The following is an 18,105-nucleotide window of genomic DNA, read 5'->3' as shown; positions in this document are numbered from 1 at the left end:
ATTAACTCTGTCGGTGACATATCAATTTACTCGTCGGCCGCATAACGCGTATGGTTAGGGCTTGCTAAGTGTCAGCCAGCCTCTTATTTTATTTATGCGCTCCAACCAGCTGGGAAAAGGGAGGACATCCAAGAAGATGACAAGAAACTCAACGAAGGGTAAAGGAGAGAGATAGAGATAGAAATACATAAGGAGTTCTGGAATGGATGGAATGACATGTTAGGAGAATCGTACGCGCACCAATGTTCCACATGTTTGTGCCTGTTGACATCCAGTTATTATACTTCATCTTTTCTTCAGTTTTCTTCTTGGATCTCTGTCAATGCTCGTTATTCTATTTCTAATACAGTCTGTGCCATTTTGTGTTCCTTCTTTCCCTTTGGGATTAGAGCATGTTAATAAATAAAACGGGATTATGATAATAAGTGTATTCATGACTACCTAATTACCGTATCTACTTTAATTTCATACCGCGTTGCCGTCTTTTAAATCACTAATTAACTTGGACTTTCAATTATAATACTTTTGCATTTTCTTTGAATATTTTATAATCATACAACTTATTTTTTTCTTTTCTAATATATTCTAAAATTTTAATAAAAAATATACTTGGTACATTTAACTAAAAAATTTTCTTCCTATTTCTAACACTTTTCTAATCATTAGCATCTTCAAATTTACACTGTTCTTCTCTTGTCGTTTCACCAAATTTTTTCTCCCTTTCCAATTAGCACAGTTTCAGATTACGCCTAATACTGTTTCTAGCTACCGGATTCAGGTTTCACGATTTAACTTTCTATGTACCAGTCTAATTTCAAATTAACACACTAAACTTCTGTCTTAAATTTATATTTTATCAAGGAACTGTTCAAAATTATACAAAAATTTGTCAAATTAAATTTTAATTAAAATTTTTTATTGGCCATTCTTTTTCCAATTAATTACATCAGTGTACGTAGTTTGAGTAAATACAGTTTTACTATTAATGTTTTATTATTAATGTTTCTAGAGGGGCACAGAACGAGTTAAGTGTTGCCTAATTAGAACTTACAAGTTTACCCTCGGTGATTCGTCTCAAGTCAATTTGGAGCTTTCGAGGTACGTGACATACATCGATGTCTTGGTCTTTTGCGAACTAATCAGTAAATTCCCTGAGGAAGCCTCGCGGTGACAGTTTAAACAGCGACATGAAGCCGAGTTTAATGTAATAACCGAACCGCGTACTCGCGAACAACCGAGTTGTGATGCTTTCGAGACTACAATGTTATTCGAAACATTGTCCACGATGACGAGTTCTGTCATTTCGCAATTAGGGTGAGATTTTACGTGACAATAAAACTGCTGGCGTTGGACTACCATGACATTATGATACAAAATTTGAAAATGTTTGAAAAATTATATGTAAATGAAAGTAATACTTCAATTATAACTTTATGAGATACGCAAGGGAATTAATATTTCCGTTTATGTGCTTATTACCTTATGACAATATTTGGATGTTTACAGTGGTTAATAGGGAAAGCAGATCATGTAATTTGCAGAGAAATTTGCAAATTATCCTGGTTAAATCAGAATTCCATCATCAAAATTGTGCAATAAAAATTTAAAACAAATAATTTGATTTTAAACTAATTTTAATGCTAATTATCATTTCGTGAATTTTTCTTATTTCCATATAAACAAATTTTTTGAAAATTTTATCAATATAATTTTTATATCCACACATTATACAAATAATTTAGTTTAAGTAAGTGGATGTTAAAAATATCAAAGATTTAAAAAGGCAGGAATTCTAATTTAACATAAAATGAGAAATTCTTATAAAATTCAGATTACCTTTAACTCTGTGCTTGAAACTGGCTGTTACTTCTTGTAATATGACTGGGGTTAAAACATTACCTGTAATCAAAAATAACATAAAATTGTAGAAAATAAATCGTCCAATTTCTTAAGAAATAAAATTTTAAGAAATGATGTTTTAATAATTTCTTTTCGTTATAATAAAATTTCGTTCTCAATTTGAAAGGTGACATTAATTTTACATAAATTTTCAGCAAACAAATGGTGAATGTATAAACTATGATAGAGGCTAGTGCATGGTGGTTAGCAGCGTCATAGCTAAAAATACCTAGCAAAACCAGAATAAACGTTTACGAAAATAACAAAGACAGTTTTATCCTGTTGACCTGGAATGTAAAGTACCCCTGTTGTCGGTAACCAACTTAGTTTAGATAAAATTAACATCGATTCCTTAAATACTTTTTTCACTTCCCCATCGAATTCATTGAATTTTAAAGTAGAGAATCAGCGTTTCGAATTGTTACGATGAAAATAATGAATCATCTTCTAAATTGAGGATATAAAACAGAAACCTACAAATTTTTTAATATTTTTCACAAGTTCAATAACAAGAAATATTTTCTAATATTACTAACAATATAAAATTAGTTCTCCAAAGGCTAAAATAAGGATGCCATTTTTGATATTGCTAAAAATTTGTAATAAAGTGTAAGTGCTGATACTGTTAAGAATTTCAAGTAATGCTTAAATTAGACTATCAGTTCTGAAATTGCTAAGAATTTCTGATACAGTTTGAATTAGAATACAAGTCTTGAAGTGGACTCCTAAGATTAGAATATCGCAATCTATGCAATTTACAGAGTAAAAGTCAGAACGCTAAAAGACCATCGAACCTTGTCTAATCAGTCCAGTCAAACCTCGCAAGTATTCAACGCATAAATGGCTTCCCGCAAGAACGAACCTAAAAACCGATTCCGTAGTCACGATCATTTATTTAAAAAGAAAATAATAAATTAATTTGGATGGTCAAAGAAAAATTTCAACACTTCACCGATCACTGACGGATCAAAGATTTTCAAAATTTGTTTCATTCAACAAAATTCAAACAATTTGTTCGAATCAAACGTGAGGGATCCGATGGTTATTGAACATAGATCGACGATGGATTCGATCTCGATCTCGATCTCTCGCGGCATCGAATCCGAAGGACGAGGAAGGTGAGGTGGTCCCTGCAAGAGTCCCTGTCAATGACTTTGGCATGCCGGAGAAAAGTAAATATAGCACAGCGACCAAACCAGTTCTCTTAAAATAACTCGCGGTCCTAAGGAGTGCATTCTCCACCGCATCGACGGCATTTTGGTACCGGGGAATGCAGTTGTGCCATTGCTACCGAAAAACGAGCCGTCGAGCTGACGCGACACTCTGCTGCGAACTTTTGCGTTGGCGACTCGAATCTTGCCGCTCCTTTCTTATTCGTCGTCTTCATTTTCCATTTATACTGGTTTTGTAAGCTTGGCAAGAGCCAAACGCTAATCAAGAACCGAGACGAGGAATCGATAAGCTTCCTTTTAAGACGTTTATAATCCATGTTTTATGAAAGTGATAGGTTATCGTACTAAACGCGTTTCATGACATAAAATTATTATGAAATACCGCTTATGGTACCTTAATTTAAAGCTTAAGATTTAATAAAAATAACTATATAAAGCTTTTGTTGATATTCGTAATATATCAATAAATTTAGAAAGAAGAGAAAGAACACTATTAGATTGTCATCATATGTATTTATTGTTTACTTTACAGGAAAATTAGCCATTTTATTTTAAGAATCTCCATTAAAAGTTTACGCAATCATTTTCTTTAAACTTTAAGCTTTAGATTGATGTGCCATAAGTGATATTTTACAATACTTTTATGTCATCAAATCGTGTCAAAAACTTTCTATGCTTCAAAAACTGAAGGAATCAATATAATTTTATTCTATGATATCATATTATATTTATTTATTCTTCTTTCGTAAACAAGTTTTACGAGTAATAAGGTAAACCGCGTATTTATCATCATTCAATGATAGAACGTCAATCTAAATCAAGCTCCGCTTTCAAGTTGATGCAACGTTATGGTACGCAATAAACTATTTCGTATCAACATCAATCAATTGATAGATGATAGCTGAGTATCATTAGCGGAGTATCGTTTTGTTATCTGATTTATCGTTGCAAGGATCGCTTCCAGTTTTCATGTACAGTATCGAGCAAAATAGGCTTCCCTAGGGAAAATGGTGTTGAGAGAGAAATAGAAATTCTAAAAATTTGTAATAAGCTTAAAATTAAATTAAAATCTAAATTGCTAATATGAGGAGAATAAACCTTAAAAAATTCCACCTTCGCTTTTCAATATTTCAACTTAAGTTCTTAATTAATGAAGATAATTTATTAATAGATGATAAATTTTAATTTTGTTTCGTGTTAAATGTTTGCCTCGCAATTAAACTCCAACGTAAATGCATCAAAAAGAGGAAAGACAACAGTAGGCAAAGTCGACATGTAACGAAGAAAAAGCAAGGGATTCAAGGATAATTAAACGTTCTTCTGAAGTTTCAAACGTAAGAGTTAAGCCGGTACTTTGCGAAAAGAATGACGAAAGAAAGGGCTTGAAGTGGTCCGAGGCGCGAAACACTGCAATTATTTAGCCAAAGCTTATCCTACTGTTGGCCTCGGTGTTTCAGTTTCGCCTGTCTGTTGCAAAACATGCTTCAATGTGATAAATCTTCTACGTAATTGAGTAGAGAGTGTAAATGAAAAATTCAAAAACTACCCAACAATTTTTTTCAAAATTACTGTGAAATGTATTCTCTTTTAATATGTTGAAAAATATTATTTTATTCTAAAAATTTTTAATATTTTCTACTTAGGTGATGTTACATTTTTGGTGCTGTTATTAAGTACTATTATGTTTCTAGGTACAGCAATTTACGCAATTTATGAAAGAAAATTTTAATAACTTTATTTTATATGAAAAAGGAAGTTTATCTCAACGTATTTCTTGCTTCTGATATATAAAATGGGTCAACATACGAATTTAATTTAAATTTGTTTTCAGCATTTGGTTTTGACATTTTAATTCTATATTAACTTTGTTGAATGGTAAAAAACATATGCATCAGCGATTTACCTCCTTCTTTATATTTCAACTACCATTATTATTCCGTTTTGCTTTCTTTCATTCCTATATGCTTCCTTTCATCTGCTCCATCCTACTTCTTTATTTTTTATATTCAACAATCTGTTTCTTCCCCTATTCTTCATTTTATTCCTCCTCCTATCCCTTTCAACACTTCCTCCTAGTTTTCTTTACCGTTCCTCCTACTTCCTCTTACTACTCCTTTATTCACCCTTCCCTTTATTTATAATTTTTCTTTTATTTCTATTATACCTTCAATAATACGAAATTCTATTTTGGTAGTTTAAAGATTAAAAAAATTATCATTTCTTTTGCTATAATATTTTATGGCAAAGAACACGTTTATAATATAAACGTATAATATTTAGATTATGGACTCAGTGGAAAATTATATTATTTTATTTGTTATTTAAAAAAAGTGAAGAGCAGTGAATGATAGTGTAACATGCAAACGATGTTCACAGTTTCAAGCCAGATTATTTTCTTTTATTTTACAGAAAAATAGCACAATCAATCAATAACTTCCTGCTCTGTGTATATACATATGTTCCACAGTGAATGCTAGTGTGATATATAAACGACCATAGTTTAAAATTACACTATTTAATCTTTCTCTTTGAATCCAATATTTTTCTGGTTCATGTACATTTAACCCAATTAACTGTGGATTGAAGTTACACGAAGTCAAATATAGTATACTTTGATGAAATTACAATCATCAAAGACTTCAAAGTAAAATAAATCATTTTTGCTTTTGATGAAATTCAATATGGAAGAACAGAATGCTACATTTGAAGAATTTCTGTTCGTGGATGGGTATTTTGTTTCATTGTGTGTTCTCCGTTATCCAATACAATAAACATAAACATATGTAGAGTATCAGATTACAAGTAAATTTGTTAAGTCAAGTTACTGAATATCAAATAAATAATTAATCCTTCAGATTTGCAAATTTAGGTCTAGAAATTGTTTTTTGAAAAATATTATGAAATAATAGATAGAGAATTACTCTCAATTTCCAAATAATTAAACTGACAATAAAAAAGAGTTGGGGTCCCCGTAATCTAAGCAAGGGTTAAAATTAATATTCCCAAATAAAAAAAAAATTTCTTCCACATTTTCTTTTTTTTTCTATAGAATTACTCCTTTCGGTTTATATAATTTTCAGACTATTATCTTTAACCCGTGTATTTTTTGACCACCAACGGAAAGCTTTTCCCAGAAAAACTGAATTACCGTTGAAAATTGTGTTCGATGAAGAAAAAAAAAAAACTATCCTTCGAACGACTTCTCAATGTCCATGGTCAGTCTTTACCGTCGTTCCACGAAACGCTATCATTTTCGCGTGTCTCGCCACGCGATCGTTTTTCGCATCTTCCGGTAATTGGAACCGCGTATCGATGGTTGAACCACGATGACCGAGTATAAAATAGCGGAGACAGAGCGGCCAATTGTCCAAACCGACGATCCAGAAACAGATGGGTCTCGATGCCAGCTGGATGGACACAATGTACGGATATATGGATGGTTGCTCAGGAACGGCGTAATTGTGGTAACGAGTGGAGGAAATTCGACCACGTCTACGATGAAATATCTGCTTCCCTTTAATCCTTTCGACGTATTGCGTCCTTGAAAACCATCCATTATCACGTTGACTGCGACGAAAAGTTTTGGAAAAAAGTACATTTTATTTCTCAATAAATATTTTCAGATTTATAGGATGAAAAAGGGATTAAATGAAAATTCAGGTGGTACCATTTTAGACCTTTGGACTTTCTAAAAGTACCAAGGCCTATTTCTAAAGTACAAACATTTTTTGTTTAACGCGTTTCCTGTCACACGATTCGATGTAGTCCGCACGCGATATCGCGTGCTCGATTATCAATTTTTTAATGATAAAAATATAACATAGCCTAATTCAAAAAATTCTGCGTATACTGAAAATGGTATACATGGTAGAGAATGTGTTAAATTAAAATTTTGATATTTGATAATATGAAAAGTTGGTCCATGTAAATCCATGAAAAGTCAACAATAGAGTAGAATAATTTTTCAGTAATTTGCAAATAAAAAGGGTTTATATTTTATGAAAGTTTTATTCTTAGGAAAAGTAGAATACTTCATCAAAGTTCAGGAACCTATTTCCATGTCTTCGAAATAAAAAAAAATAAAAATATAGTACAGGTATGTGTTGGATATTTTCTGGAATATTATATCATATTGAAGTTTCATCAAAATTCGAAGTGGTACGTGGTTAGCATTCCATGTTAATAGTTTCAGTTTCGTGCAAACGCGTACAATTGTATCGCATGTGTTGTTTGATCAATGAAGAACTACCGTACACCTGATTCATACTGTTTAAGCTAGTACTACCTGTGATCGATAACATTTGTTTGGACATTCTGGTTACGTAGCAACGTTGTGGCTTGGTGATTTCGACGAATGCCCTACAACAGAGTCATTGTTCCCTGCTAAGGGTTTCCTCGAATCCCTTTGACAATGATAAATCAAATTCATCAAATTCCAGATATTATTGAATTTCTATATATCCCCTGGTAACATTGCTAACTGATGTTATTGGCTATATTCTGAAATAATTTTCATTAGAAAAATTTGATAAAAATATATGAATATGTTTAATTTAATTTTTCATATTCGACAAATAACATTATCGTTGTTGCAACTTTGAATATATCTCTGAACTAACTTAAATCGACCTTACACCGTATACAATGATTCAGATAGTGAATCTTGAAAATTCTGAGAAGAATTATTTCTGACTTTACAGTCACCATGATATCCCATCGTCGCCCACGTTGAAACGCATCAACAACGGATCATTCAAGGGGATCACGAGAAACGGTTTCTGGGTCGCAGGAAATCAGAGAAGAAAGGTAGATTAATCAGATTTCACCTGAGGTCGCCCACGGAATCGTGAGACAGGAATCGTCGGGAATGTGTCGAGCAGTCGCATAATCGTGCGAAATTATTGTCCATGGGAAGCGTATCCTAGAATCTCGCATATTTGTACCTCGGTACTGCCCATGAAAGCAATATAATCTGTTTGTAAATTCTGGGTTACGTTTGATAATAGTGCTCTCACTGAATCTCAACTACTACGTACCATGATAAAGATGATTAAAAAAAAAAAATTGTCATCTTAATGACCATGAGTCATGTAATTCATTTAAAAATTTCAAGAATATGCAGAAAACTCTGTAATAATTGTTATTATTTAGGTTGTAGCATATCGTTTCTGATAAAATTCAAACAAGGGTGAAATTGGTTAATTATATTATGGATATAGATTGAATGAATTATGATTAATGAGAAGAGTTCCATAAGCAGGTTTGGAGCATACTTCCTTTAGTATACATGGTGTATCAAAATATTATCAACGAAACATATATCATTTTTTAATTTACCTCCTCATATAAAATTGTATATATAAAAAATTTTGATTTATGTCACTTTGTTATATATTCTTGTAAGGAAAAACTGTTTGAACCAGGTTTACATAAAATATTTCCTTCATTTTTATTCATTAAATACAGAGGCAAAGTTTGATCAAAAAGTTACGAGGTAACCCATATGTTCCACCACTTCATGAATCATTGATAACGTTGTCTTCGCTGGATATCTGTAGACGAAAATCGCATTAATACACTATCGATTACTGCACTTTCCATCACAATTACTTGACAGAGTCAGATAACCGAGGGAGATAGTAGGATTGATGGAAGCGAATATTCTCACAGCTAACATTTATGAACATGGACACAGCCATTAATCCATAACCAGAACTGGCAGTCTAAACCTTAAGTAGATATGGTAGTCGATTATTCCGATATATTGGAAATAATTCTATTTAATTCGTTGTTACATTATATTGCACATAACAACAAATACATATTTACTTTTTCTATTACAAGTATAATAATTTTTTTCAATTTCTTTTGTATATGATTGAATTTGATCAGTTTCATATTCCAATCACAAATTATTTAATTATAGAATAATCCTATTATAGTATTTATAATATTTAGCAATTCCAAATAGCAATATTCTTTCATTTTTTGAAAATTAAAAACTAATAACAATAAATTTAAATGTAGCACAGTTTCATCATTAAAATAAGAAAATAACAAATATTTCTTGAAATTGAAAAGAAAATTAAAAATCTTTTAATTTAATATTACTTCCCTTCATCCCCTATTTCAGATTTTCCTATACTCATCATTTCCGACAAATACCTCCTCAAACTCGAAATCCCTGGAAGCTCTCGAGCATCGTAGACGAAAACTTTAAGCGAGATTTAAAGGAGGTCCTTCGAAACATTGGCAAGAGAACGACAAGGCTTTCAACACGATCCGACACGCGGTATCGAGTCAAACTCGTTGATCTCCTTCGAGTGTTCATCGATTTCTCAATCTGTATATACGTGCCATGTCAACACCTAGAGGGTGGTGTTGATCAACGCGCACCTTCTATGTTTTGCACACTCTGCACGGAGATGAATGCGCGTTTTACCTTGTTACACGAAACGGCCTTCGTCGAAGGAACTGGAACGAAAACGATGACAGTCGGTCGGCTGTGATTTATGGCGAAGAACGTGGCCGCGCTGACTAATGCCAGGCAAATTAATTTCGGACTTTAACACGTGTACGGAATATCAGCTGCCCCAGAAAGTTCCTACGTACATATTTTATACCCCCTCCCATGCTTTTCTGATTCAAGAGTTTGCGCAAAAAAATTTTCGATGCAGACGTATAAAATTATTAAACAATATTTATTTTTTTAATTATTACCTACTTTTCCCTTATAATATAATTGAAGGTTTTATTTTTTTTTATTTAGTCAAATTCTAAGGATATTTTTGAAATTTCATTTATACCACCTTCTATTTACGTTCACGGTTCGTATTAACCCAGAAGTGACATAATAGGCTGTCGGGGTCTAGGAGCAACGTTTACGATTCACAATACAAGCGTTTACAAGTGGCAAACTGTGTCACAAGCGTAGCCAGAAGGCGTACCACGTCGTCATCCGTTTGCTCCAGATACACCGAAGACGAATATGTGTTTCAACGGGTTACACATGCCATTAGCGGACCAATTGGAACGAGTACAGAGGCTGCCTTGTCTCACGAGTTCTCCTCGGTATGTATCAAGAAACCATGAAGACGGATTCCTGTGAAAGAACTAGAGTGCCGCTTTCTTGGCCTAACTAGCATCAACGGAGACCCGGAAGAACGATAAGAGGTCACTTTTTCTACTCTTTATACATGGTCAACTATGTATTTTTCACTCATAAATTAAAGTATTTTTACAGCTTAATGATAATGATAGCAATTAATTATTCTTCTTTTCTTTAATTACGAATTTCGATAAAGTTCTAAATTAAAATATTTTCCAGATATTTTATATTAACAATAATTTATTAGAAATGAAATAGAATGTCAAGTTTTATGTTATACTCATTGCAAATTGTGTAAATTATTTCTGAGCTAATTAGTAATTAAAGTTTCATAATTAACAATGAAAAAATCAACAAAACAGTTAAATTAAAATCATTGTAAAAATTTCAAATATACCATTACAAGGTGGTATATGATATAGGTACTGAATGCTGCTTATAAAATCTTGAATAAGGAATTCAGTTTAATTAAAATTTGGTATTATTTATGTGTGAATTCTCCGCACACGGTGTATCCTCTGTTTAATGAAAGAACATACTTTCGACATTCTAATCCATTCAGAGATTGTTCAAACGAATTGCTTAACTAACCCAATTCTTGAACTATAATAATTACTAGGTATATACTCGAAGCTAATGAAAGAGATTATTTGATATGTACGTGAAGAACTGGTACGCGTTTCGGGTTATCTTGCTGAAAAGTTCACCTAGACCTTTTGCTCGCCGACGACCGAGACCTCGTTCCAAAAACAGAATCCCAACCCAAAGGACGTAGTATCGATGTCTCTCCGACGTTACAGTCAATTTTTCCTTTTAAAATTTCACGAATCCACGAATAGCAAACCACGTGCCCATTCCTGGAGGGCTAGACAACCATCCTCTTTCCACCTCGAGGAGTTTTATCGCGACAGAAAAATAACCAGCTTCTCCGACGAAAACCATCGAAACAATGGGCTCTCGTTATTCCCAGTTGGATATTCAAAGCGTCTTCGAAGCGGGTCACGAGCGTGCGGCATACGCACTGCGGATATCGCTCGGTTCTTCTCGTTTCATGGGACTGCGACAAAGAGACGTTTTCAAATAATGATCCTCTAATACACTAGGATCGTTCACTTTTCCGAACAATTTACAATGATTCGCCAAGTATTGTGTTCTGGCGGACAATGACGAGGAAGTAGTTCTACGGTGAGGTCATGAAATGGTAGGGGATGAATCTTGGGGTAGGCAAATAAAGGGGCAGACATTTTTCCAATCGCTAAAGAAATTCCATCATGATTGAGAATTTAATTTATGAATTTTCTTCCTATTTAAATAATAATAGGTATCTCAATTTTTAATTACTGGTAATATTCATTTTTTATATTGCACTCAATATTAATTTATAATTTGTAAATATTTTTTGCAGAATAAAGATTATTTTTTACTTTTTTATCGAACACAAAAGCAATAATTTCAATCATTAGTTTATAGGTTTTGAGTGTAATATTCTTTTTCTCAAGTATCAGTATTTAATTAATCTCATCAAGATGAGATTTCTCATTGATTAGAGTACGAAATCATATATTAATTATTTCTATTGATCAGCTGATCAATTATGGTCAACCTTGATCGATGGTCACCGATTCGGTACCCAAGATGGCCTATTTTCACGAACAGATTCGAACAACTCTGGTATTATCCCTTATCAAAATATGATGAAGAGCAGCATTTTGTTTCGCAGGGAAGTCGTGAAACAGTAGGGGATGAATCGTAGGATAGTAGCGATAAGAATGGAATAGAGCAGAGGCACTGATGATGAGAGAAATCTTTTGTGTGTGAAGCTTTTGAAGATAAAGAATATTCCTCGTGTGGATTCATCTTCGCTGCCTCTCACTCACGATTTAACGAAGACAAAAGGGAGTTTCGTTCGTCAACATTTCCTCTTTTGCTTCTGTTCGTACTTGAACGCGAACCAGTCGCGGTTTAACGAGTTAATTCGGAAACAAAATTTCTCGTGTCATGTTGTTTCTGTCGGAAGAAACAACCGGAAGTCATCAATCTTCTGGATCGTGTCATTGTATTTGGACTTTGAATATCTTCTATAAAATCTATTTCAAATTATACTGAATTTTTTCAAATAAATACTTGGAATTTTTGTTGATTAATATTTAATTTTAATTTCATTAGTCATCTTGAGACAAATATAGTTAAGAAAATTATGCGTGATCTGATTTACATATGTATGTTGTTATTAAAATGTAATTCAAAGTTTTATTTAATAAATGAGATTTTTATATTAATATTTATATAAAATGTTTAATTATTACTAAATTCTATAGAACTGAAAGTATTATTATTTTCAAAAATTTTATAAGTACCAAAATTTCTTTCAAATTTTGAATTTAATATTAATGTAGTTTAAAAAAAAATTGACTCTAAAAAATGTCCATAAAATACGATGTAGAGAATACTTTCATGAAAAATAGGATCGGATCGATGATAATAGATGAAGCATGGAATTTATTCTTATACGTTCGATCTACCATTGATCAATAGGAAACAGTGGTTGCCGAATAACTGGCTGTTAAAAATAGCTAGAGAAATAAAGAATAACGTGAATCGTGTATGAAATCATGGCTCGGTACAGAGTAAATAAAACGTGAGAAACTGCTTTTGTTCCGGCATTCTCCCGTGTATTTCGTTTGCTTACGTTTTCCCCCTCGAAGGATTTTATTCAATTTCGCGCAGCGATATTTACGGTGAGGGTCCTCCGAAAAATTTACCCTCGACCTCGATGCATCTTCGTAGGGATGCTGAATAAACGAGTTCTACGATGGTTTGGTTTACCATCGCCTAAAGTACCCAAAGACCACACTGCAGACCACCTATGTCATCTCAATTGTATACACCATGGAAATGATGAAGGGAGGATTCTGATATTTATTTAGTTTTATGTGAGATTTAAGGAATAGTCGTATTTTTGTTAAAATTGCAAATTATCTAGCCTTCAATTTTATCAAACATAATTCCCTGAAAGCAATTTTATGTAAATAAAAACAAAATAAAATTGGAAAATAGTTTTCTAGATAAAAAATGAATGCTTGAAAATAGGCAGAAATTGCAAACTTCAAAGGACTGTATTTTTTAAACAAATTCGAAACCAGCAAAGTGACGAATTAAACTTCCTCTAATTTCACATGTACTATATATTCTTTCACTTGAAACAAAATCTCTGTTATTGAGATCAAAGTGTGATCGATTGGACGTGAAATGACCATTATGGAGTCAAATTGTTAAAAACATTTTACAAAATTAGTGCATGGAATACCATATATTATTACATAAAGTTATTGTTTAATTTATTGAAAATGGTTTTATAGGATGGATCACTTTCATCAGTGATTGCGTATGAATTTATAAGTATTGCCCATGGCATGACTTCATTTCTACCAATTCAATTGTTCGATTTAACTCACAGTTCTTACTAATTTAGCTGCTGTCGTACGCAGATTACTGCTGCAACTGAATATTACAAAGTAGGATTTCCCAATAGACACGATCTAGATGGAAAAGCGAAAATACAGCGAGCAAAATGTACACATTTAAGCTGAATACGATGTTTTCCTTTTTTTAATAAACAAAACAACTTATCGAGAAAGCTTACGAAGCTGTAAAGGGTAAAATACTTTCCTCTTCGTTTTTTTTTATTTTTTACAAATGAACGAATTGAGGATGCTTATGAAACTGTAAATTTTTAAAATATTGTATGAATTTACTAAACCTTTTCTAAAGATTTCTTCATGTATTTTCAATGTTTTAAAAATCAGGACGTTTAATGGACTAACGAATGCACGAAAGTCTGATACGCTTTAAAAATCAGTCGTCGTATCCGCTATCGATTAAACGGTAATGTCTGTTTAATTAAAATTGATTAATGGAGCGGAAGCAGTGAAATAGGTGTTGCTGTCGCAACTAAAAACGTAATAAGCAATTTAATTACTCGCAGCGTCTGATTTGCGTTTCCACCAACAACGCGTTCTCTTGGAAGTAATTAACACTATCACTTTAATTATTTTTCTCAGAAATCTGAAATCCGTCATTCTCAACGAATTTGCTTGTTCCACCGTTAAATAACAAAGGTTAAACGTTTCTAATTATTTATTTGTCGCAAATTCAATTGACGCGAACTGGCTGTTGAAAACAGCTGAGTTTCATTATCAAACTTCAACCACTCGGTTCACCCTTTGCTTGCATACTTTCGCAATGCGCAATTATTCTAAGAATTTCTGGTGAAGCTAAAAAGTACGCTTTGATACTAGAAAGAATGTCAACTACTTTATTCGAGTGAAACATCCCACGGAAAATCAGATGAACAACCAGAAAGAAGTCACCTTACAAACTTTTCACCTTTCAGTATAATGTCACCTCTTTTAAGCACCATTTTGTTTCATCTCAAACCTTCATCGTATACAATAAAGAGAAAAAGCTATTTTTCCAGAAAATTATTATTTATTTACATTTTTATTCATTATGGAGTAAGCAATATCTAAGTAATGCCATTTTTTATATATGAAATGAAATGAAGACATAAGATTCATTATTCCTTACAAGACTACATTGAAAAAAAGAAAACAAAAATAGAAAATCTACCTTTACATTTTTATTTTCTAAACTCTAAAATATTCCTCTAAATATTATTTTTTCAATATATTAAAAATTTGTCAACATCAGTTGTTTGATAGTTAAAACGAGTTTATTTTGTTTCCTGGATAAGCTGAGAGACTTGTTTCTAATAACATTCTTTCCTTTCTTTTTGGTAACATTGAATGAAAAGCAATTTTAGTGGAAAACTGAAATTAACACGCGGACATAGAGAACGAAGTACGTGTAATTATACGATAGACGCACGGCACGCGTTGCTGCGCTTTGTTTGGACGTGTGTAAATAAATGAACGAAACTTTTCGCTGAACGTCACGCCATGAAAACTTTTCCTCGGCTTGCTGGATCGAACACGAAAGTGAACAAATGAATCTGCATCTCTCGCGAACTGTGAAAAATATTAAATTTCAGAAATAACTTGAGAGAAAACGCTTTTCTCCGGTGAAAATAAAACGATCCTTCTATGTGATAATTGATAATTAATTCGCGATCATTATTCTTTAAACCATTTTTCATTCATACCACTGATTAAGATCTTATGTAGCTGTTTTTTTTTATACATCAAACAAAACATGGTTTAATTGTGAAAATATGGGATTTCACAGCAAAAGATTATTTAAAAAGTTGATTATATCTACGTATCAAGGTGTTTTTTAAAATATTGAAAATTATAAAATCTTTAAAGCGAGCTAGGTTCCCTAGAAAATTTGAAACTTTAGAATTTTAGAATTTTAGAATTTTGGAAATCTGGAATTTTGTAATTTTGTAATGCTAACATTTTTTAATGGTGAAAATCTATCTAATTATGCCAATACCGACGAAAATACAAAATTTGATTGCCATTCACCAATATTAAAATTTTAAATTCCCAGGATATCATCAAATCATTCAATAAAATTGTCCCATGTTTCTCACAACGAAAAAGAATAGAAGGTAAAAGGAGAAGGGCATCAAACGATGACAAATAGAACATGTGGAATAGAAATAACAAATGTGTGCGATTGCGAACAGGAGGCGAAGCTTCCTCTGAAATTTCTCGATTATAAAACCCGTTCATCTTTCCCTGGAATATCCGTGTCACATATATTTTCATGAAAAATATCCCGCTGTCTCGTGTAACAAGAGATGAAGCCTACACCTGCGTATCTCGCGCGTTTGGATTTAAATAGAGTGACGTAAGATTACGTGCATAATGCAGAGAAAACAAGGGACATGCAAGTTAATTAAAAGTCAAGATATTCAAAGAGCTGTCAGAAATCATATTCAAAGCACTTTGAAAATCTTTTCTATTATTAACTTTTAGACAGTGGACGCGAAAAAAGTAATATTTGCGTTATTTGAAATAAATTATATTATTTTCATTTTTCTAATTTTATTTTAATCAAAACCTTAAATATTCCTGAATATTTTTGGGAGTTTTTTCAAAATTTCATTAAAAATGTTATTATTTTGAATGTGTTAATTTAATAATTTAACTAGGAATAATTATTTCATATCGTAGCAAATTTAATTTAATCATTAACACTTTTGCCTAGAACGCTAATTGTAAGTATAATTGCATTTAGCCCAATCAGAAAATTATTAGAGTTTCAAAGCGCGAATTGCTATTATATTAAAACAATATCTTCTGCAAAGTTAAACTTTAGATCGCAACCGGGAAGAAAAGCTATTATAAATCAGTTGAAACTTGCACATACTATGCATAAAGTCATTATACTATCCAACTCTAAAGTAAATAAATTTGCATGAAAATTTCATAGAATCAATCTTCCTTTACGTCGAAAGACAACCTTATAGTAACAATGCAAACTTATTTTAATAATTATTTTCATTTTTGAAATACATCCTCAATTAAAGAAAGAAAGGCACCGAATTAACTCGTTAACTTAATAATTAAAGAAAACTTGATTCCTTGATCTCAGAATACAAGGGAACGTTAATGTAGCTCGTAAGTTTCATCAATTTTGAAATTCTTGTGCCACGTTATAACACGGTGTTTTTACGACAAAATAGCGACTTCATTTTCCTCGTTAATGATCCTCGTCTTTCAGTTGTATCCGGTAGACGGTAAATTACGATTTCACAGTACAAATTATCTTTTTAATCTATTCAAAGAAATTGATCAAGCTATAAATATAGTTTGAATTGTGACGATGATAAAGCTAAATAGTAGATTGTTAATTAACCCGTGATTGGATAATCTACTTATGTAATGCAAACGAACTGAATCTATTGTAAAATATGAATATTAATCATTCCAACTCAAAGCTTTACACAGCCAATAAGAATTTCATTTTATATAAATTAAAATATTAATCCAACTCAAATATTTCAACTCAAAGCTTTACAAAGCCAATAAGAATTTCATTTTATATTAATTAAAATATTAATCCAATTCAAATATTTCAACTCAAAGCTTTACAAAGCCAATAAGAATTTTATTTTATATTAATTAAAATATTAATCCAATTCAAATATTCCAACTCAAAGCTTTACACAGCCAATAAGAATCTCACTTTATATAAATTAAATGTTTCAAATTCACGTGTCTACACCATCGTATTTTCCTGTAATAAATCAAGTTACAGGAGTCTTACGATGCAATCATGAGATCTAGTTTCGCGGTTGGCAGCTTCGTTTTCAGTTACAGATACGAAAAATATCAACAAAGAATATTATGAACAACTATGTATGTGTATTAATATAGAGATCTTGTTCATCATGTTGCTAGCTGTTCAGTATTGCTTGACTGACTTTCAAATCGCATTTAAATTGAAACGTTTAATCCCGAAGTTCATCCGAGTTTATGACCGAATAATCACGCTTCCGCGAGTAAATTGAGAATTTTCAGCTCGTTACTGGAGTCTGTACAATGTTTGGACGCTTTAATTAAGGTAATTAAATATATAAAGATCGAACTGTTCGAACGTATGAAATCTGGTAGCCGAGTTTGTACAATACAGATTTTGTAATTATGTCTACTCGGGTATCTCGTGAGATAGTTGAGATTAGGGATATCGATTCGGACCGGTTATTCGAGATATCCGAGTAGCCGGGTACCCGTGAGATGGTCGGGAAGGCGAAATTACCCGTGAGATAGCCGGGTAGCCGAGTACCCGTGAGATATTCGTGAAGACAAAATTACCCGTGAGATAACTGGATAGACAGAATTACCTGGGTAACCGGATATCTCATAAATTAGAGGCTTACTTATCATTGCATATTGCAAATGCAATTATTGCATTTCCTCAATAATGCAATCTACAAAGATTGCAACTTCAAGGCAC

General features: G+C 32.3%; 1 protein-coding gene across 5 annotated transcripts in view; it reads right to left on the bottom strand.

Annotated features, from left to right (window-relative positions):
- LOC117607732 (uncharacterized) overlaps positions 1-18,105 on the bottom strand; it is a 119,730-nt gene that overhangs the window by 57,862 nt on the left and 43,763 nt on the right. For 4 of the 5 annotated variants that reach the window (XM_034331773.2, XM_034331772.2, XM_076688869.1 and 1 more), the window contains one exon: positions 1,837-1,899. The exons of the other annotated variant lie outside the window; for it this stretch is intronic. In XM_034331773.2, the coding sequence (XP_034187664.2) occupies positions 1,837-1,899 (63 nt within the window). The remainder of the gene's footprint in view (positions 1-1,836; positions 1,900-18,105) is intronic. 5 annotated transcript variants of the gene reach the window in all.

The sequence above is a fragment of the Osmia lignaria genome, chromosome 6 (assembly GCF_051020975.1).
Source record: "Osmia lignaria lignaria isolate PbOS001 chromosome 6, iyOsmLign1, whole genome shotgun sequence".
In the NCBI taxonomy this organism is placed as follows: Eukaryota; Metazoa; Arthropoda; class Insecta; order Hymenoptera; family Megachilidae; genus Osmia; species Osmia lignaria.
This window is presented reverse-complemented; position numbering and strand designations above follow the sequence as displayed.